This window comes from Ictalurus furcatus, chromosome 8, assembly GCF_023375685.1.
Source record: "Ictalurus furcatus strain D&B chromosome 8, Billie_1.0, whole genome shotgun sequence".
Taxonomy (NCBI): Eukaryota; Metazoa; Chordata; class Actinopteri; order Siluriformes; family Ictaluridae; genus Ictalurus; species Ictalurus furcatus.
This window is the reverse complement of record NC_071262.1, coordinates 7,378,365-7,396,022: the sequence shown is the minus strand read 5'-3', so window position 1 is coordinate 7,396,022 and position 17,658 is coordinate 7,378,365. Positions and strand designations below refer to the sequence as shown.

Sequence of the window (17,658 nt, the reverse complement as noted above, 5' to 3'; positions counted from 1 at the left end):
GCTTGTTGTGGATAGAAATGCCCTCATCATATTAGAATCCCATATAACTGCTAGAAAATTTGCCCTCTGCACTGGAGAAAACATACTTTTCTTGAGGTTCAACCTGAGTCCCAAGCTCCTCATATGCGCGAGAACAACATCTTGATGTTGAAGCACCAGTTCCTTGAAGTTGATCCTTGATGTTCAAGCTAGAAGTAACCAGTCATTCAGGTAGTTTAGTACACGGCTGCCCTGGAGTCGCAAGGGAGCCAGAGCAGCATCCATGCACTTTGTGAAGGTGCGAGGGTATAAAGCTAACCCGAAGGGAAGAACCCAGATTTGGTATGCATTGTCTCCAAACGCAAACCTCAGGAACTTCCTGTGACTGGGCGATATTCCTATGTGGAAATATGCATCTTTCAGATCTATCGTCACAAACCAGTCCTCGAACTGAATCTGTGGCACAATAAGTTTGAGCGTCAACATCTTGAACCCGTATATCCGAAGAGTACGGTTCACATGACGCAGATATAAAATTGGCCGCATGCTCCCATCTTTTTTGCGGACCAGGAAATAATGGCTGTAAAACCTCCCTCCCTTAGGGAACGTGGTACATGTTCTATGGCCCCTTTGTCCAAAAGGGATCTTACTTCCTGCGCTAACGTTGGGCTCTGCTCTGTGCTGACTACTGTGATGAGCACACCTCTGAACCAGGGGGGTCAGAGGGGAAACTCAGGGGGGAGAACTCAGAGTGGGAACCCAGGGGGGAACTGGACCTGGTAACCCTTTTCTATTGTAGACAGAACCCATGGAGACACATTTGGCAGTAGTTTCCATGCTGCCAGATGGTCTTTTAGTGGCGTTAGCTTTTCCACATTCTGTTGGAGGGAAAGCATCAGATTTTCGTTGCCATGTGACCAGAAAAGGCTGAAAATGTGGGACGGCCTTGGTTTGGGCAGGCCCTACAGTAGCACTGGGGGCTATCTGCCCTAACAACCTCATGTCCCCTGATACGTCCCTCCGTGGCCCATCAGGACCGTTCCTTCTTTGCCTGCTTTGCTTTTGTGATCATTCTTAGATCAGGCCTGTTAGCAGGCTGCGACTGTGGCCGCCCGATCCCCCTGGCTCTCCACGGGGGAAGGCGAGTCGCCACACTTGCCTTCTGCATCTCCCTCGCACTAGCGCTGGCCCAGGCTCCACTCATGGATGCCCGGGACGAACTCGACACGACGGGGAAGGAACTGGCTGAATGGCGCCGTTTGCAGTTTTGCCTCGCAAAACCTGTCGGCGATGGCATTTATCGCACCACCAAACAGGCCGGAAGGTTTAACAGGGGCTTCCAGCAAGTAGACCTTATCTTTCTCCCCCATCCCTGAGAGGTTGAGCCATAGGTGCCTCTCTGCCACATCCAAGCTACCATTGAACGGCCGATATGATGGGCCATTTGCTTGGTCGTCCGGAGAGACAAATCCATGGTGCGGCGCAGCTCTGCCACTGGCTCAGGCCCAATTCCCTCCCCAGTATGAAGTTCACTCAGCTTGACTGCTTGGTAGGCCTGCAACACTGACATTGTATGCAGTGACCCACAAGCAAAACCCGCTGCCGCATAGGCTTTGCCCACCAACACTGAGGTGGCCTTACATGGCTTGGATTGTAAAGTTGGCCCCCCTAAAGTACCTGCCGTTGATGGAGAGCGGTGGCTCGCAAGCGCCTCCTCCACCTTCGGCATCACTAAATAGCCGTGATGCTCACTCCCCATGATGGCTGAGTAATCAGATGTCGCGGGGTTATAAACACGGCTAGTGTGTGGTTTTCCCCAGAAGCGTGATATCTCATCATGCACTTCTGGAAAAAAGTGGTTTTCTCCGGTGTGATGGGAGATTTATATTTATTTTCACTGGAGAGGAAGCACTCATCCAGCCTGCTACAAGCCACTTCCTCTTCCCCGGTCCAGTCTATATTCAACTTTTCAACTGCCCTAGTAATCACTTCAAGCTGCACTTTATATGCTTGAGAGCTGCTGTCGGTTTTGGTGCAATGGCACCCTCTACCCTCGGAGTCAGCGAAGGTGATTTGGCTTTCCAAAGTTAAAGGGAAAGGCGGAGAGCCAGACCTGGACGACAGAGCAAGACAGAGCAGCGCTCGTCTCTGGCTCCTCTTACAAATCCATACGAGATCCCCAGGACCTGAGCCGGCTGAAAGATCACACTGAAAGATCCATACCTGTGTCCCATTTTTAAGTCAAGGGTTTCAAGGCTGTGTCTCTTCCAAATTGTAAGCATGGTAAATAGAAAAGCTGCACTTACACTTAGCTAGCTCTTTAATTTAAACTAACAACCACAAATTTTAGGGTCTTTTGACTGGATAGCACATGCTTTTAGCCTAGTTTCTTCTAGTTTCTCTTCTAAAGGCATTTTTAAAAATGAATGATTAAGAAAGAATCCACCTTGTACAAGACATTCAAACAAAATTTTTCACAGCCCCACACATTTTATGTTACCATACATTATCTGTGCTAAATCAATTAAGCATCTACTTTATAGATACTTCATAAGATGCCATTTCAAAATACTAGCTAAGATGTATATTTATTCAGCCTTTATATACTATATCAGATTTTCAGTAGGAAATTTTTACATACACTTCATGTAATTCCCCCTCTGCGTCTCTTGGAACACGGCATGGTTCCCAGCATGAACAATGCCTCCGTGTTTGTTTTTATCACTGTCCATGTGCATTTTGCGATATTATTGTCCATGTTTTGGTTTGAGTCTTGTCTCTGCCCCTGTGTTGTCACTGGTTTATTACCCATTTGTGTCTTAGTTGTACTTACCTATTTTGTATTAGTTTCTGATCAGTTTGCCTATTTATATTCTTGTGTGTCCAAGTTTCAGTGCCAGGTCTTATCATGCATTCTGTTCTGAGTTATTGTTTCCCTGTTTTTCACCTTGTCCTAGAATTAACAGTTATTTCCTGGTTTTGATCAGCTTTTGTGTTTTTGTTCACTGATTATGGATCCCTTTTTCCTGCTGCATACCCATGTACAATATTGACCCATGTTTTGATCTGTGATGATGATGATTTTTGTTTTGCCCACAATAAACTACATGCTGATCTTACGCACCTACATACTGCTTCACCTCACTGCACATTCTACAATTGATTACACAGGTAGATGCTGACCTGCTATGGCATTACTGCTTGTCACACCTCCTCCAGTGCCCACAGCTTTCATTCAAACTGGGCACACCTAAGGTCAAGCTATAGAAATCATTTTTTTTCTCCGCTTAATTTTTTATGCAGTAATGTTTCTCTTTGTTGCACTGTTTGACACAAAAGACATAAATATAAATGGGCCGAGTATACATGTTTCTTATTCACTTAGATAGACATCAAAATGGTAGGCCTTTCGGTGTCAGAAACATTGTCCCACACAAACTTACTACTTGTCCCACATTTGGTCCATTTGCATCTGGTCACCCTACAAACAAGATGTGCTGGAGACTTACATTTAGACTGCTGCAGAGGGGGCAGTATTCTTCCTGGCCAAACTACTGGTGCAGGTTCAATGGGCAGAAGAATATGTTTTATGTTGCCCTGATAAGAAAAATAAGCCTTGCTTGTGGTATTTTCCACAGGTCCACCATGCTGATGTTTCTGCCAACAATGTCTTCCCACATTGTCCAGCCCCCTGTTGTCCCTGTGCAACAGCCTTGATCTTATAACAATCATCCTCCATCATTGTCACCTCATACACTACTAGTTCCTTCCTCTCTTCCTGGGTGGCCTTGGACTACATCCCCAGAGCTTCTCCCCACCCATAACCTGCCCTTCCTCTCTGGACTCTGCACATGATCTCTTTGTGCTGAAGCCTGCTATTTGCCAGATTGACTTCAGCATGGGCTTTCCACTTGTGGCCCATGTGGACCTGGATATTTGCACTCCGCACTGCCTGATCAGTGGATTCCCTCAGCTCCAACACTAGCCTTGTCTTCTCCTGCTTGTAGCCCATGCTGATGGATGTTCTATCCAAAGAGACCAGTTTCAGTTAGGCATTGCGGAAAGCTGAGCCACTTTCGTATGAAAGAGTTGGCTTTCCCATCCATCTTGCTTACTGTGATAAGGGTATTTCACACAATTTCAATAGGCAGTTTATTTTCTGATACAGTGTGGTGTGGCAGCACCACACCTTTAACTTTCCTGGAAGTGGGCTTTGGTCAATCCTTGCCAGACCATCAGAAAGCTGTTTAACCACGTGCTCATGTGCTTATGACAGAGCTCAGCTGTGTATTTTCTCCAAAGGCTTTTGAGAGACTGTTCAGCCAGCAGTGGGATTTTCTCACCGCCCACAACAAAGATGGTGATGTCGTTCCTAAACCCTTTCCTGAGTGACTGAAATTGGGACTTGGCGGGCTTGATCTTCATCCTGCATCCTATCTGACCCCATACCACCACCTGTCTTGCTCCAATGAGTATTACCTCACCTCAGGTGACCACAAACAAGATATGTGAGATTGAGAATCACATGGCAATTCCTACCTCCAACTGTGGTGATCTGGTACTGCAATCCTAGAGGGGAAAGCCCATCTGCAGGTCCTTGAAGTAATTGGAGACCAGGCTCCTGATGTTGTCAGGCATGTGGAAGAACTTGGTGGTGTAGTTGATGACTGATATGGCACTGATCCTTATGCGTTCGTGAGGTCAAGCCAAACGATATGAAAATCTTTCTTTTCATACTTGGCCAGTTGGATCTGCTCCCAAATCACTGATGAATGCTCCACACACCCTGGGAAGCTTGAGACCCCCACCTTCTGGCAACTGGTGTCAACATTCTCTGTAAGGTAGTTGGTTATTCTCTGTGCCAAACAGAGAAGAAGATCCTTCAACATTGACCAAAGCAATACTCCTGATTTGGCTGATCACTTTTCAGTCCTTTTCCTTGGGGATGAAAACCGCCACAGCACTTCCCCACTCTGATAGGATGCATTGCTTTTTCCAGACAGCTTGCATGAGGGTCCACAGCAGGGTCAGCAGTTCTTATAGATCTTGTAGGGTATCCCATTGGGGCCTGGAGCTGCTTATGATCTGGTCTTTCTTATGATCTCTCTGATGTCACTGAGCTTGGTGGGCAAGATGTTAAACTGGGACACAGGGCGGACTGGATGAGGCACATACACTGGTGAACATAATGGCTCATTCCTTAGGTTCACCAATTAGTATTTAGTGACATTGCCTTTTAATTGCTTAAATTGTATCAACAACTTGGGGTATCACAAAACCTTCCACAAGCTTTTTAAAACACTTTGCCAGAATTTTTGCCCATTACTTCTGATAGAATGAGTGTGACTCAGTCAGGTTTGTGGACACACATTTGTTTTCTATATTCATACAAAAAGACAATTCCAGGGTACTGAGACCAGTAGCTAGGCACAAATGCAGATGATCATGCCATGCCAATGCAGTAAAGATGCAATGGGAAGTTTCCATGCAGATGGTATTGGTCATGCAAATGACATGCATAAGAAGCATCTGGTAGGGAACACTCATTTTGATGATAAAGTAATCAGAAGTTTTTGTACCTACTGTTGCTTTGTGCTACCTCAAGGTGCACTCACACATACAGTGACTCGCAGTGACAAAGCGACCAGAAACCATTCATTTTCAATGAGAGCTGGCAACTTGAGCAACAGCAACTGCTGGCAACTAGATGTGGGCATGTCCAGTGACACAATAAAGTTGGGAAAAGTTAAAAATTATGCAAATTTGGGGTGACTTGGTGCAGTGACTACCAATGGGAGTGAAGACAGTAGCACATGTGATCCATAGCCTCCCATGCTTGCTAGCAGAAGTAGCGCCAATGCAGCAATCATCAATTAGCTTAGCTTATGGTGTTAGCATGTTTAAATGATAATAATAATAACAATTATAATAATAATAATACAACACTCACTTTTTGTTGCAATTGAGCCAAATCCAGATGTAGCTCCTATTTTGGGTGAAGTGTCTGTTGGTCCCGGGCGCTGAAGCAGCGTCAAAGCAGTACCAAAGACTTCACCCAGGAAACATGGAAGCCATAGCCAAGGAGCTGCAGGCCTGCTCCCAGTCACCATCGAACAGATAGTGAATGAGACCCTGATGCTAATGCTCACTTAGATATAGGAGCTACACCAGGATTTTGCTCAATTGCAACAAAAAATTGTTTCATTATTATTATTATTATTATTATTATTATTATTTTGCTTTAAATGCACTAAGGCCATAAGCTAAGCTAAGCTAATTGGCATTCACGATTTTGCCACAGATAGATGGCCACAATGGCAAAGAGCACACACTGCTTTTCCTTGATCTCTTAGGATGTGATGCATATATACACTGGTGAATTTTATATACAAACTCTCCCTTCAGAATGTTTCATTTTATCGCCAAGAAAACTGGTTGGTTGTCAAAAATGGAATGCTAGTTGTACCACCCGTGTTACTATGGAAACCAATAGCTGGAACACCTACATGCGACTTTATAGTACAGTGACTGGCGACTTGCAGCAATAAAATCGCTGTATTTGTAAGCGTACCTTCAGACTGACACTTTGTATTCTGGTAAGATTATTTAATCATCATCCAAAAGGCACTGAATAGATAAATTAACATAAAAAGCATAGAGAGCAGGAAGCGGTGTGCTAATTCTCTAAGGAAAGATACAATAGAATGCTGTTTTTGGAACACACAGACACACACACACACACACACACACACAAAGAACACAAATAGAACAAGTCCCACTTTCATGGTCATTAGAGTCAAACTAGATTACCAGTATTGCTTGAACAAATGGTGTGTCAAAATCACAATTTGTTATTTATAAAATTTTTGCTAATGTTCAAAAAATCATCAAAAATCAGAATTAGGATTGTTCCATGAACTAGTGTTACATGCATATTTTGAAGAAGGCATGAGAGGATTATGCAATCAAAAAAGTGTCAGAACACAGTGTCAGTAGTTTAACAGTAGGAACTGCACTGTAATGTATGCAAATGTGCATGTTACAGTATGTTATGTCAAAATATTACATCACATTACAGTACTATTTAGTGTTTACAGCATTTAGCAGCCATAGTAAAGCTTTCTTGGATACCATGACACTTTCCTAGTTACTATGGCAACCATGTCCTGGCTATTTCTATCTCTATATCTGCAACATCCTTATAGAAACAACACAGCCAACTAAGCCACGCTAAGGAACTTTTTCAAACTTCTAATTTAATGTTGAATCTAAATTCTAATTTTTAAATAATTTTTATGTACCAATAAAAAATTTGTCTTGAACCCCACTGATTTCAACTTGATGCCCACCTGAATCAGAGCTATACATGTAGACAAACTTGGTCCACTTGTAGTGTTCAATGACCCCAACCAAGGCGTCCTGCAACTCAGGCCGCAGTTGAATCACAAATTGATTGGAGGTCTCAATGGGGAAGCTGGGTGTCACAAAACAGACGTGCAGCGCACCACAAAATGACATCAGCATGCTCACCGTCTTCCTGTCGTGTACACCAATGATGGCATACACTCCTTTTGCAAACTGCGAACAAACTGCAACATAACAAGACAAGTGTTAAGGTATGCAGATTTTAAAAACAGAGCACATAACTTTTTTTTGCACTGTTAACGTATGCACAAAAAGAGTCTTGGTAGTTACTGACATACTAATATCCATAAATCAATGCAGTTGGAATAAATAAATAGAAAAGCAATAATGAGGCTGTTCTTTCAGTGTGAATTGGCCCATGCTGAGTGCTTATAGGGGCTGGGTGGCTCATGAAGAATGCTAATCAATACACTCCACTAATTCTAACTACCACAATCCCTGCTTCTCCAGTAAAGTAAAATAGCCACCATCTGTTTCTTAAACTATTTCCTAAACCAGGATTCTCCACTAGGTTAATTCTGAATCTGGCAATCCTTTCCTTGCCGCTATCTGTGCCCTGGTTAGGATTTTCTTCTTACTGTATCCATAAGACTCGTATTTCAATGCTTATTTCAAACAGATTGAAATATAAGTCAGTTTTCTGTTGAAGGCCCAGGGTTCAGCAGGAGATGCCTGAGGGAGTACTGGGGGCTCAGGGTAAACTGGCATGGCTGTCACCCAGCAAACAGGCTGAGCCACTACTATGTGGCACACAAGCAGGAGAAAGTTGGCATCTGTGCCTAGGATACCGGCAAATGCCCATGTGTGGTGCCATCAGTGAGCTTCTTGTGCACTAAATTTAATGCAGATATCGGCATAAACTGAGCTATCTTATACATATAACAGTAAGGGCAGAAAAACAGAGTAAATCTTCCAATCTATTTATACTATCATGCCAAAAATATTTTTCCCACGCCACAAAAATGAGCACAAAAATGATTATCACAGAAGCTACAATTACCTAACAGGTGTTTTACAAAGCTGCTAGACATGTAGCTGATCACAACTATCACTATAATTCTGCTTGGGGTAAAAGAGAGAGAATGAGACTAAAAGAGGTGGAGTCTGCCTCGCTCGGATTTAGCTATTACTGAAGACATATGGCACATCAGATCAGATTCCACGCATTATATGCCATCTGTGGCTATCCTGAATGGTCCCTTATTTTTTTTTTTTTACCACAAGCCAGCAACTGCTTTATGCCATGAACTAGCAACCTGTATCAATTTATCTTCCTGTTACTATTAAAACACTTAGTTTTCCATAATAAACCATTAACAGTGACGGATAGATATTTAGGACTTATTAGGATGTCAGATAACTAAATTTCAAATAATGGATACTTGCACTAAGTAAACCAAAGGCAAAGCTCACAAGTACAAACCATCTTATGTAAAGCTTTGTGTTATCTGATACTGATTGCATTTTCAGCCTCCACTAATAGTACCCTCCACTAATATTGGCACCCTTGGTAAATATGAGCAAAGAAGGCCGTGAAAAATTGCCTTTATTGTTTAACTTTTTGATCTTTTGTTAAAAAAAAAAATCACAAAAATATCCCCATGGATATCAAACAATTGCAAACAGAACACAGGTTTATTTTTTTTTAAATCTTTGTTTAATATAGGTGTGCAACAATTATTGGCACCCCTATGAGCTCACATAAGAAAATATATTTGAAGTACATTCCTCTTGATATTTTACATTTGTTTTAGTACACCTGGTTGACTAGGAACAGGAAATTGTTCAACCATGACTTCCTGTTTAACAGGGGTTTAAATACGAGGCAACACATAGGCCAAATTCCCTTAGTCATTTGTAACAATGGGTAACACCAAGGAATATAGCTGTGATGTGCGGCAAAAGGTTGTTGAGCTTCACAAAATGGGAAATGGCTATAAGAAAATGACACATCATTGAAAATGTCCATTTCCACCATCAGGGAAATAATTAAGAAGTTCCAGTCAACTGTAAATTTTATGAATCAACCTGGAATTGGATACGTGTCTATATTGTCTCAACACACTGTGAAGAGGATGGTTTGAGTGCCCAAAAATCTCCAATGATCACAGCTGGAGAATTGGAGAAGTTAGTTGCAACTTAGGGTCAGAAAGTCTCCAAAACTACAATCTGAAGTCAGCTAAATCACCACAAGTTGTTTGGAAGGGTTTCAAGGAATAAGCCTCTACTCTCATCCAAAAACCAACTCAAGCGTCTTCAGTTTGCCAGACACTACTGGAACTTCTAATGGGATCAGGTTCTGTGGTCAGATGAAACCAAAATAGAGCTTTTTGGCAATAAACACCAGAGGTGGTTTTGGTGCTCACAGAGAGGTAGCCATATGGAAAAGTACCTCATGCCCATGGTTAAATATGGTGGTGGCTCTTTAATGTTTTGGGGCTGTTTTTCTGCCAGAGGACCTGGACATTTTGTTAGGATAAATGGCATCATGGACTCTATCAAATATCAACAGATATTAAATGAAAACCTGACTGTGGATCTTCCAGCAGGACAATAATCCAAAACATACATCAACATCAACACAAAAATGGTTTACTGAACACAAAATCAAGGTCTGCCATGGCCATCCCAGACCCCTGACTTGAAACCCATAGGCAACCTGTGGGGTGAACTGAAGAGAGTCCACCAGTGTGGACCTCGAAATTTGAAGGATTTGGAGAGATTCTGTATGAAGGAATAATAGTCTCAGATCCCCTGCCATGTATTCTCCAACCTCATTAGGCATTATAAGAGAAGACTCAGAGGGTTTATCTTGGTAAATGGAGGTAGCGCAACGTATTGACTAAAATGGTGCCAATAATTGTTGCACACCTATATTTAATGAAGATATATATTTTTTTTATAAACCCATGTTTTCTTTGCAATTGTTTGACGTCCATGAGAGCATTTTTGTGATTAATTTTTAACAAAACGTTAAACAATAAAGACAAATTTTCACAGCTTACTTTGCTCATGTTAACCAAGGGTGACAATATTAGTGGAGGGCACTGTATGTAACTTCTTGAATTTAGACATGGCTAATGTTGTTCTAAAGTATAAGCTAGAACATAAGCTAGAGCTAGAATTAGTTCAAATCTGCCTGGCTGGTTTAAAATGTTCAACAAACAACACATCGTTGGGTCATAAGCACTTGCAGTGACAGTAAAAGCTTGGCCACCCAGGGCCAATTGTCTTAACAACAGTGAGGTTGGAAGCTGTTGTACTATCAGAAGGGCACGTGACTCCAGCCCTGCCTTCACTGGCCCTAACAAGCAAAATCATGCTATGTCCCCTCACAGCTTCTACCAAACCATCAAGATTAGTGATAATGTTTCTAAGCTGAGTAGTCAATCAATCTATAGCTATGAGCCCATGGTTCTTTGGCCACTCTGGCCTGGTTTCTCATGTTCTGATCTAATGAGACACAGCAGAGAGGTAATTATTAAAACTTTTGAGTATAGCCAATTAGAACTTGGCTTACTGTGGCTACATGTGCTGTGTATCCCATCAGAGCTGCCATGGTGATGCTCCGGCTGGCATTTCTTCTTATGCCCATTGAGCAGACTCTTATTCTTCTCAACAGCTCAGCAATCTCAGTAGCTTTAGCTTCCTCTTTCTGTTTGCTCTCTGTTTGGCAGTGATACATGGTGAGTTTAGGGTTTATACTGCTCCCACAAATTGCATTTCCTGAGTCCAATCTACGTTTTCCAATATTTCAATCTGTTCTTGCTCTGCATTTCATTGGTTCCATTTCATCTGCATGAGACAACATCTTTTCAGCTGGCAACATGCGGAAAAAAAAATATCCAGTGAATTCCAAAGAGACTCTGGGGAAAATTATGGAGCTTAAATACTTTTTGACTATTCTCTTCTGTCTTTATCTCCTTTTTCTATTTCTCTTTTATTTCTTATTCCCATTCGCCTGGGATTTATTTGAAGAAACCCCAGGTGGATTTTCATCTGCTGTTTTGTTGTGCATGCTGATGGAGGGATAATGCAGCTGCCTATGAATAGAGTTGATTTGCACAATGTGTAGTGTGACTTCTGCACATGTGCATGTGAGAGAGAGAGAGAGAGAAACAAACAACATCAGTATTCGTAACGGAGATACAGCTTGCTTATCTACACACATACACACTCACAACTCATGGGAGTTGCATGTCATTACACTACACAGTGGAAAATATTACCGTAAGCACTCTGGGGTGAATGTAAAAATGCATGTTTGGGAAATGCACAGCCAGTGCGTTGACCCAAGTAGATACTTCTTGGTTGTTTATATATACACAGGGTGTCCTACAAGTTTCCATACATAGGGGACTATGTTTGCCAGCACCAGGTCAGTTGTGCCTTCATCAGTGGATGTTTGTGGACGATCACTTCTCGGTTGGTCCGTAACACATCCAGTCCTTTTGAATTTATTAATAAGTTTTGCAAGAGTGTCATGTGTGATGTGCTTGCCGTGTTTCTCATGAAAGTCCATCGCAACCTTGCAACAGCTTCCCCGTACAGTCATGAGAATGATTTCAAAACATTCTTCTTTTGCCATAGGCATTCTTAAATGCTATCTGAAAAAGAATTTTGGAATACATTTTGCTAAAACAAAGTTTTCATTTCCCCTTCAGTATGTATGTAAACTTTTGGGACACCCTGTACTATGCAATTACTAGTAAATTATGACCACTGTACAATTTACCTGACACACGGTTCAGACAAAATCCCCTCTTACATAAAACAAATATAATAATAATAATAAAAATAATAATAATAATAATAATAATAATAATAATATAAGAAAAATGATGAATCTTTTTGGACTTAATCTATTGTTACACTTCCCCATCTAAAGAAAGAACTGCTTTTCCTGAAAAAAAAAAACAGATTATGGATAAATCCAGACAGAAAAACAGACAATAACAAAATTAACCCAGTGTCAGGGTATCTGCTACCACATTCCCACCTCCTCTTTTGTGACAAATCTCTATATTATATGGTTGAACCATTGGTTGCATCGATCATTGGTTTTGATTATACATTTTACTCAGGAAAACCAACGGATTATGATCTGTATCAATAATAACAGGAGAAGAGCTAGACTCCATATAAACATCAAAATGTTGTGATGCTAGCAACATAGCTCAAGTTTCTTTTTCAATAGTTAAATAATCCAACTGATGACGATTGATCTTAGCCGAAAAGTATACGATACTGGGTGAGAAATTCCATCAGCTCCATCCTGTAGCAGGAAAGCGCCAACTCCAACCACACTGGCATCCACCTGAAGCTGGAATGGATGAGCCAAGTCCGGGGCAGACTGCACAGACGCACTACAGAGGAGAGACTTTGCAGATAAAAATGCCTGATGCCTGGACTCATTCAGGGCTCTACAGTGCGACCATTTCACTCGCATTTGCGACTGAAAGGTTCTTTGTGCAACTGTGAAAAAATATTTAGGAGCACCGGTGCGAGTGACCTGTTTGGAGTTGTATAATACAATCGGAATAAAAACTAAAACTCCAAAATGCATCTACACAGTGCAACGGTTACTTTCACACTGCTTTTCATCACCTCAGTCAACCAAACAAGTGTGTAAATACTGCAAAGAAGCCTTTATGATGACGATAGTAACTCTGTACATCATCTGCTTCTCTCAACTTCCCGAACTCACAAACCGCCATCTGTTATTGATACCACAAAATGTCCTGAAATTGTGACTGTGACCTGCTCGTATAGACACAGCGGTGTCTTGTGGAGTAAATTAATAATAACACTAACGCTACAAGGTGGGTTTTAATTCAAACTTCTTTATTAAATAATTCCTCACCAATCATAATCAAGACTAGCAACTGTTCAGTATGCTGTACGCTGCTGCTCTCCTTCACTCTCTTCACCAACTCGTCCCGGCTCACACACACAGATATCACTAGAAAAGTTAACTCCAGTTTTCATGATTTGATTTAATCCCCCAAAAACGAAATATTAGCAGCAGACATGGCAACACTGTACTGGGGGAACCCATCTAAAAGGAACAACTGATAAACAAACAAAAAAAATAGTTAAATATAAAGACAGAAAATGTGCTTAATTATAAATAAATCATTTAATATAAAAAATAGATATTATAATAACTTCACAAAATATCAATAAAATGATAAATTAACTGTTTAATTATTATGGGTTGCATTTAATATCAATTTGACATTAAGCTTAGTAGGCTATTTCCTTAGAAGGCTATTAGCCTTTTTCCTAATATCTCTTGACAGCATCTGCCCCCTAACCTCCAGACTCGCTCGCACATCACCCTCTAGCCCTTGGCTCTCAGAAGCTCTGTGTAACAACCGGGCCAAACTCAGAGCATCTGAAAGGAAATGGCGTAAATCTAACAATCCAAACTGACCTAACCAATTACTAAACACTTCTCTCCTCTTTTTCCAATAGCATCTCCACTGCTAAAGCCACATACTACCAAGAGAAGATTGGCAGTTCTCCCAACACCCGCACTTTCTTCAAAACCTTTTCTTCTCTTCTCTGTCCCCCTCCTCCCCCTTCCCCTACCTCTCTCACTGCAGATGACTTTGCCACTTTCTTTTCCAACAAGGTTACATCAATCAGGAACTAGTTCTCAACCCCAGACATGCATAGATTGGCTCCTCCTCCATGTAACTCCCAACTGACTTCCTTATCTCCCCTCTCAGAGACTGATGTCTCTAAACTCCTCCTCTCTAGCCATCCCACAACCTGTCCTCTTGACCCTATCCCTTCTCACCTTCTTCAGTCCATCTCTCCCACACTATTACCTGCACTCACACACATCTTTAACACATCCCTCTCTACTGGCACAAAGCCTACCTCATTCAAGCAGGCCCGGGTTACCCCACTGCTTAAAAAAAACATCACTTAACCCTGCTACAGTTGACAACTACAGACCTGTTTCCCTCCTCCCTTTTCTTTCCAAAACCCTTGAAAGAGACGTTTTTAATCAACTCTCCACTTTTCTCACATAGAACAACCTCTTGGACACCAAGCAGTCTGGCTTCAAGAGCAATCAGTCCACAGAGACTGCTCTGCTTTCCGTCACTGAAGCTTTACAACTAGCAAGAGCAACCTCCAGATCATCTGTCCTCATCCTACTTGATCTCTCTGCTGAATTCGACACTGTGAACCATCAGATCCTCCTTTCAACTCTCTCCAGCCTGGGCATCACAAAAACGGTTCTGCGCTGGGTGGAATCCTATCTCTCAGACAGATCCTTCAAGGTATTGTGGAGTGGAGGTATTTCTGAAACTCAGCAGCTCACAACCGGCGCTCCACAGGGGTCAGTTCTGGGTCCACTGCTCTTATACTCACTGCTCTTGTACACTACATCTCTGGGGCAGGTGATTGAGTCTCATGGCTTCTCATACCACTGCTATGCTGATGACACCCAGCTCTATTTGTCCTTCCAGCCTGATGATCCATCCGTCTCTGCAAGAGTCTCTGCTTGCCTGTCGGACATCCCAGTCTGGATGAGGGAACACCACCTTAAGCTCAACCTGGCAAAATCTGAGCTTCTCGTCATCCCAGTCTGTCTCTCAATCACCCACAACCTCACTGTACAGCTCGGCTCAACCACACTCAAGCCAACCAGGACAGCCAAGAACCTTGGGGTGATTCTCAATGACAGCTTGACCTTTACAGACCACATCTTAACAACTGCATGGTCCTGTAGGTTCATCCTGTACAACATCAAGAAAATCAGACCCTACCTCACCGAACAGGCTACACAACTACTAATCCAGGCTCTTGTTATGTCAAAACTGGACTACTGCAACTCACTACTCTCGGGCCTCCCAGCCAGCTCCATCAAACCCCTTCAAATGATTCAGAATGCAGCAGCATGCCTCGTCTTCAACCAGCCCAAGAGAACCCATGTCACACCCCTCTTCATCTCCCTCCACTGGCTTCCTGTAGCCGCCCGTATCAAATTCAAGGCCTTGATGCTCACCTACAAGACCTTGTCTGGAACAGCTCCCTCCTACCTCAACTCTCTCCTTACGTTCCCTCACGCAATCTGCGATCAATGAACGACCGACACTTAGTAGTACCTACTCAGTGTGGCTCAAGGTCCCTTTCAAGAACCTTCAAACTAACTGTTCCTCAGTGGTGGAATGAACTTCCAACCACAATCCGGACCGCAGAATCTGTCACCATCTTCAAGAAACAGCTAAAGACCCACCTCTTCCGTGAACACCTAACCAACCCATAAAAAAAATAATAAAATTAAATTTAAATAAACAAAAAAACCAACTTACTCTGGCACTTACACCTCTACTCTGCGCACTTTGCTTCTTCTGGAACTCAATTAATGGATCTTGTATTGTAGCACAACTTGTATTTTTCTCTGCTTGATAACGCTTTGCTTGTCTTTTCTCATTTGTAAGTCGCTTTGGATAAAAGCGTCTGTTAAATGAATAAATGTAAATGTAATATGGATCATGCTTGTGTTAGTCTACTTTTAATTAGGACTTTTTATTGTTTAAAACATTTAAAAATAATATTTTATGCGTGCTTATTTATCAAATAACCAACAGTATTTCTCATTGCTATTATTTTAATTCAATTAACAGTGACCATGAGCAGAGAGCTTACATTTAACTGTTTATGATAGACCTCCTGATTACAGCTTAAACAAAAAAAAGATTGGTATCTGAATCGGTATCGGTCGTAAAAATCCTGATCGGTGCATCCCTAGTGAACACCATTAAACTAAAGCACTTTGCATCTGACGGGTAAATGAACTCACCCAATCACATCCTATATGAGATTATTCAGATATATACAGAATATACGCAGAGAATTGGCTCCAGCCCAGAACCATGAGAGTGGAAAATGGCTAATAGTGTAGCTTTAAATATATTTAAGAGGAGCAGACTTCAAATACTGAACATTGAGGTTTATTGTACTTGATTACATGGTGGATCAGGTTAACAGTTGTTGTTTTTTGCATACAGCCTGTAAAATTAACTGAAAATATTAAATTTAGTTTATCAGAAGGTAAATTAATTTGTCATGGCTTACACAATGTTCCTAAATTCTGTCATAATTGACAAGCTCAAGTTTTCTCATGCCTACTTGTGTGTTATATTGTGGCACATTAACGTTACCATCTCTAAAAAAACTAAACTTCAACCGTGCTCCTAAATTTTTGACTGTGCTCCTAAATTTTTGCAATTAGGAGCACAGGTGTCCTAAAAGAAATTGTTACCGTAGAGCCCTGTCATTAGTCCAATTAAAATCAACTTTAGGGCTACACAGGGCAACTACACCCGAAAAATTCTTGCAGAAACGCAGATAGTAGCCGACCATCCCTAGAAATCTTCACAGCTCAAGCCTTGTAGTAGGTACAGGATATGAGAGGACAGCAGACACTTTTACATCCAAGGGACATACCTGCCTGCTCCCTACCTGTTTTCCTTAATATGTGACAGAAGTCTTAGCAAATTCACACTTAGAGATTTAATGTTAGCAGCTGAACGACAAAACACATTGTGTAGGATCGACATATGTTCAGCCCATGTAGACGAATGAATGACTACCTCATCCAGATAAATATTGCAGTTAGGAACCTCACCTAAAACCATTGACATTAGTCATGAAACTTAATTAGAATCAAGTTTTCAGAAGTCAGTACAAAAATGAAATGACCCATCGGCTTCAGGAAAGTGTGTAGTGACGCACATAATTGTCAAGAGATACTGAGAACCAGATTTAGTATGTCAAAGTTGACCCACATAATCAACAAGGATGCACTGAAATGGTTCGCTTACTGCATGAATAGAGCAAAGAGGAGCAGGCGGCACCAGCTGATTAGGTTTCCCACTCACTTGGCAAGTATGGCAAGTTTTGCAATACTGGGCAACATCAATTTTTAACCCCGGCCAAAAGAAATGTTGGAGCACATGGTTGTATGTCTTATTTATCCCAAGATGTCCAGACCAAGGATGGTCATGGGCCACACATAAAACATGCTTTCGAAAGGTTACAGGTACCACAAACTGATGCACCACATTCCAATCATCCAGCTGATCAGCACTTACAATATCTCACAAAAGTGAGTACACCCCTCACATTTTTGTAAATATTTAATTATATCTTTTAATGTGACAACACTGAAGAAATGACACTTTGCTACAATGTAAAGTAGTGAGTGTACAGCTTGTATAACAGTGTAAATTT

At 41.7% G+C, this 17,658-nt stretch overlaps 1 protein-coding gene across 2 annotated transcripts in view; it reads right to left on the bottom strand.

Moving 5' to 3' along the window:
- gria1a (glutamate receptor, ionotropic, AMPA 1a) overlaps window positions 1-17,658 on the bottom strand; it is a 158,755-nt gene that overhangs the window by 93,555 nt on the left and 47,542 nt on the right. For both annotated transcript variants that reach the window (XM_053630476.1, XM_053630477.1), the window contains exon 3: window positions 7,329-7,568. In XM_053630476.1, coding sequence (XP_053486451.1) covers window positions 7,329-7,568 — 240 coding nt within the window. The remainder of the gene's footprint in view (window positions 1-7,328; window positions 7,569-17,658) is intronic.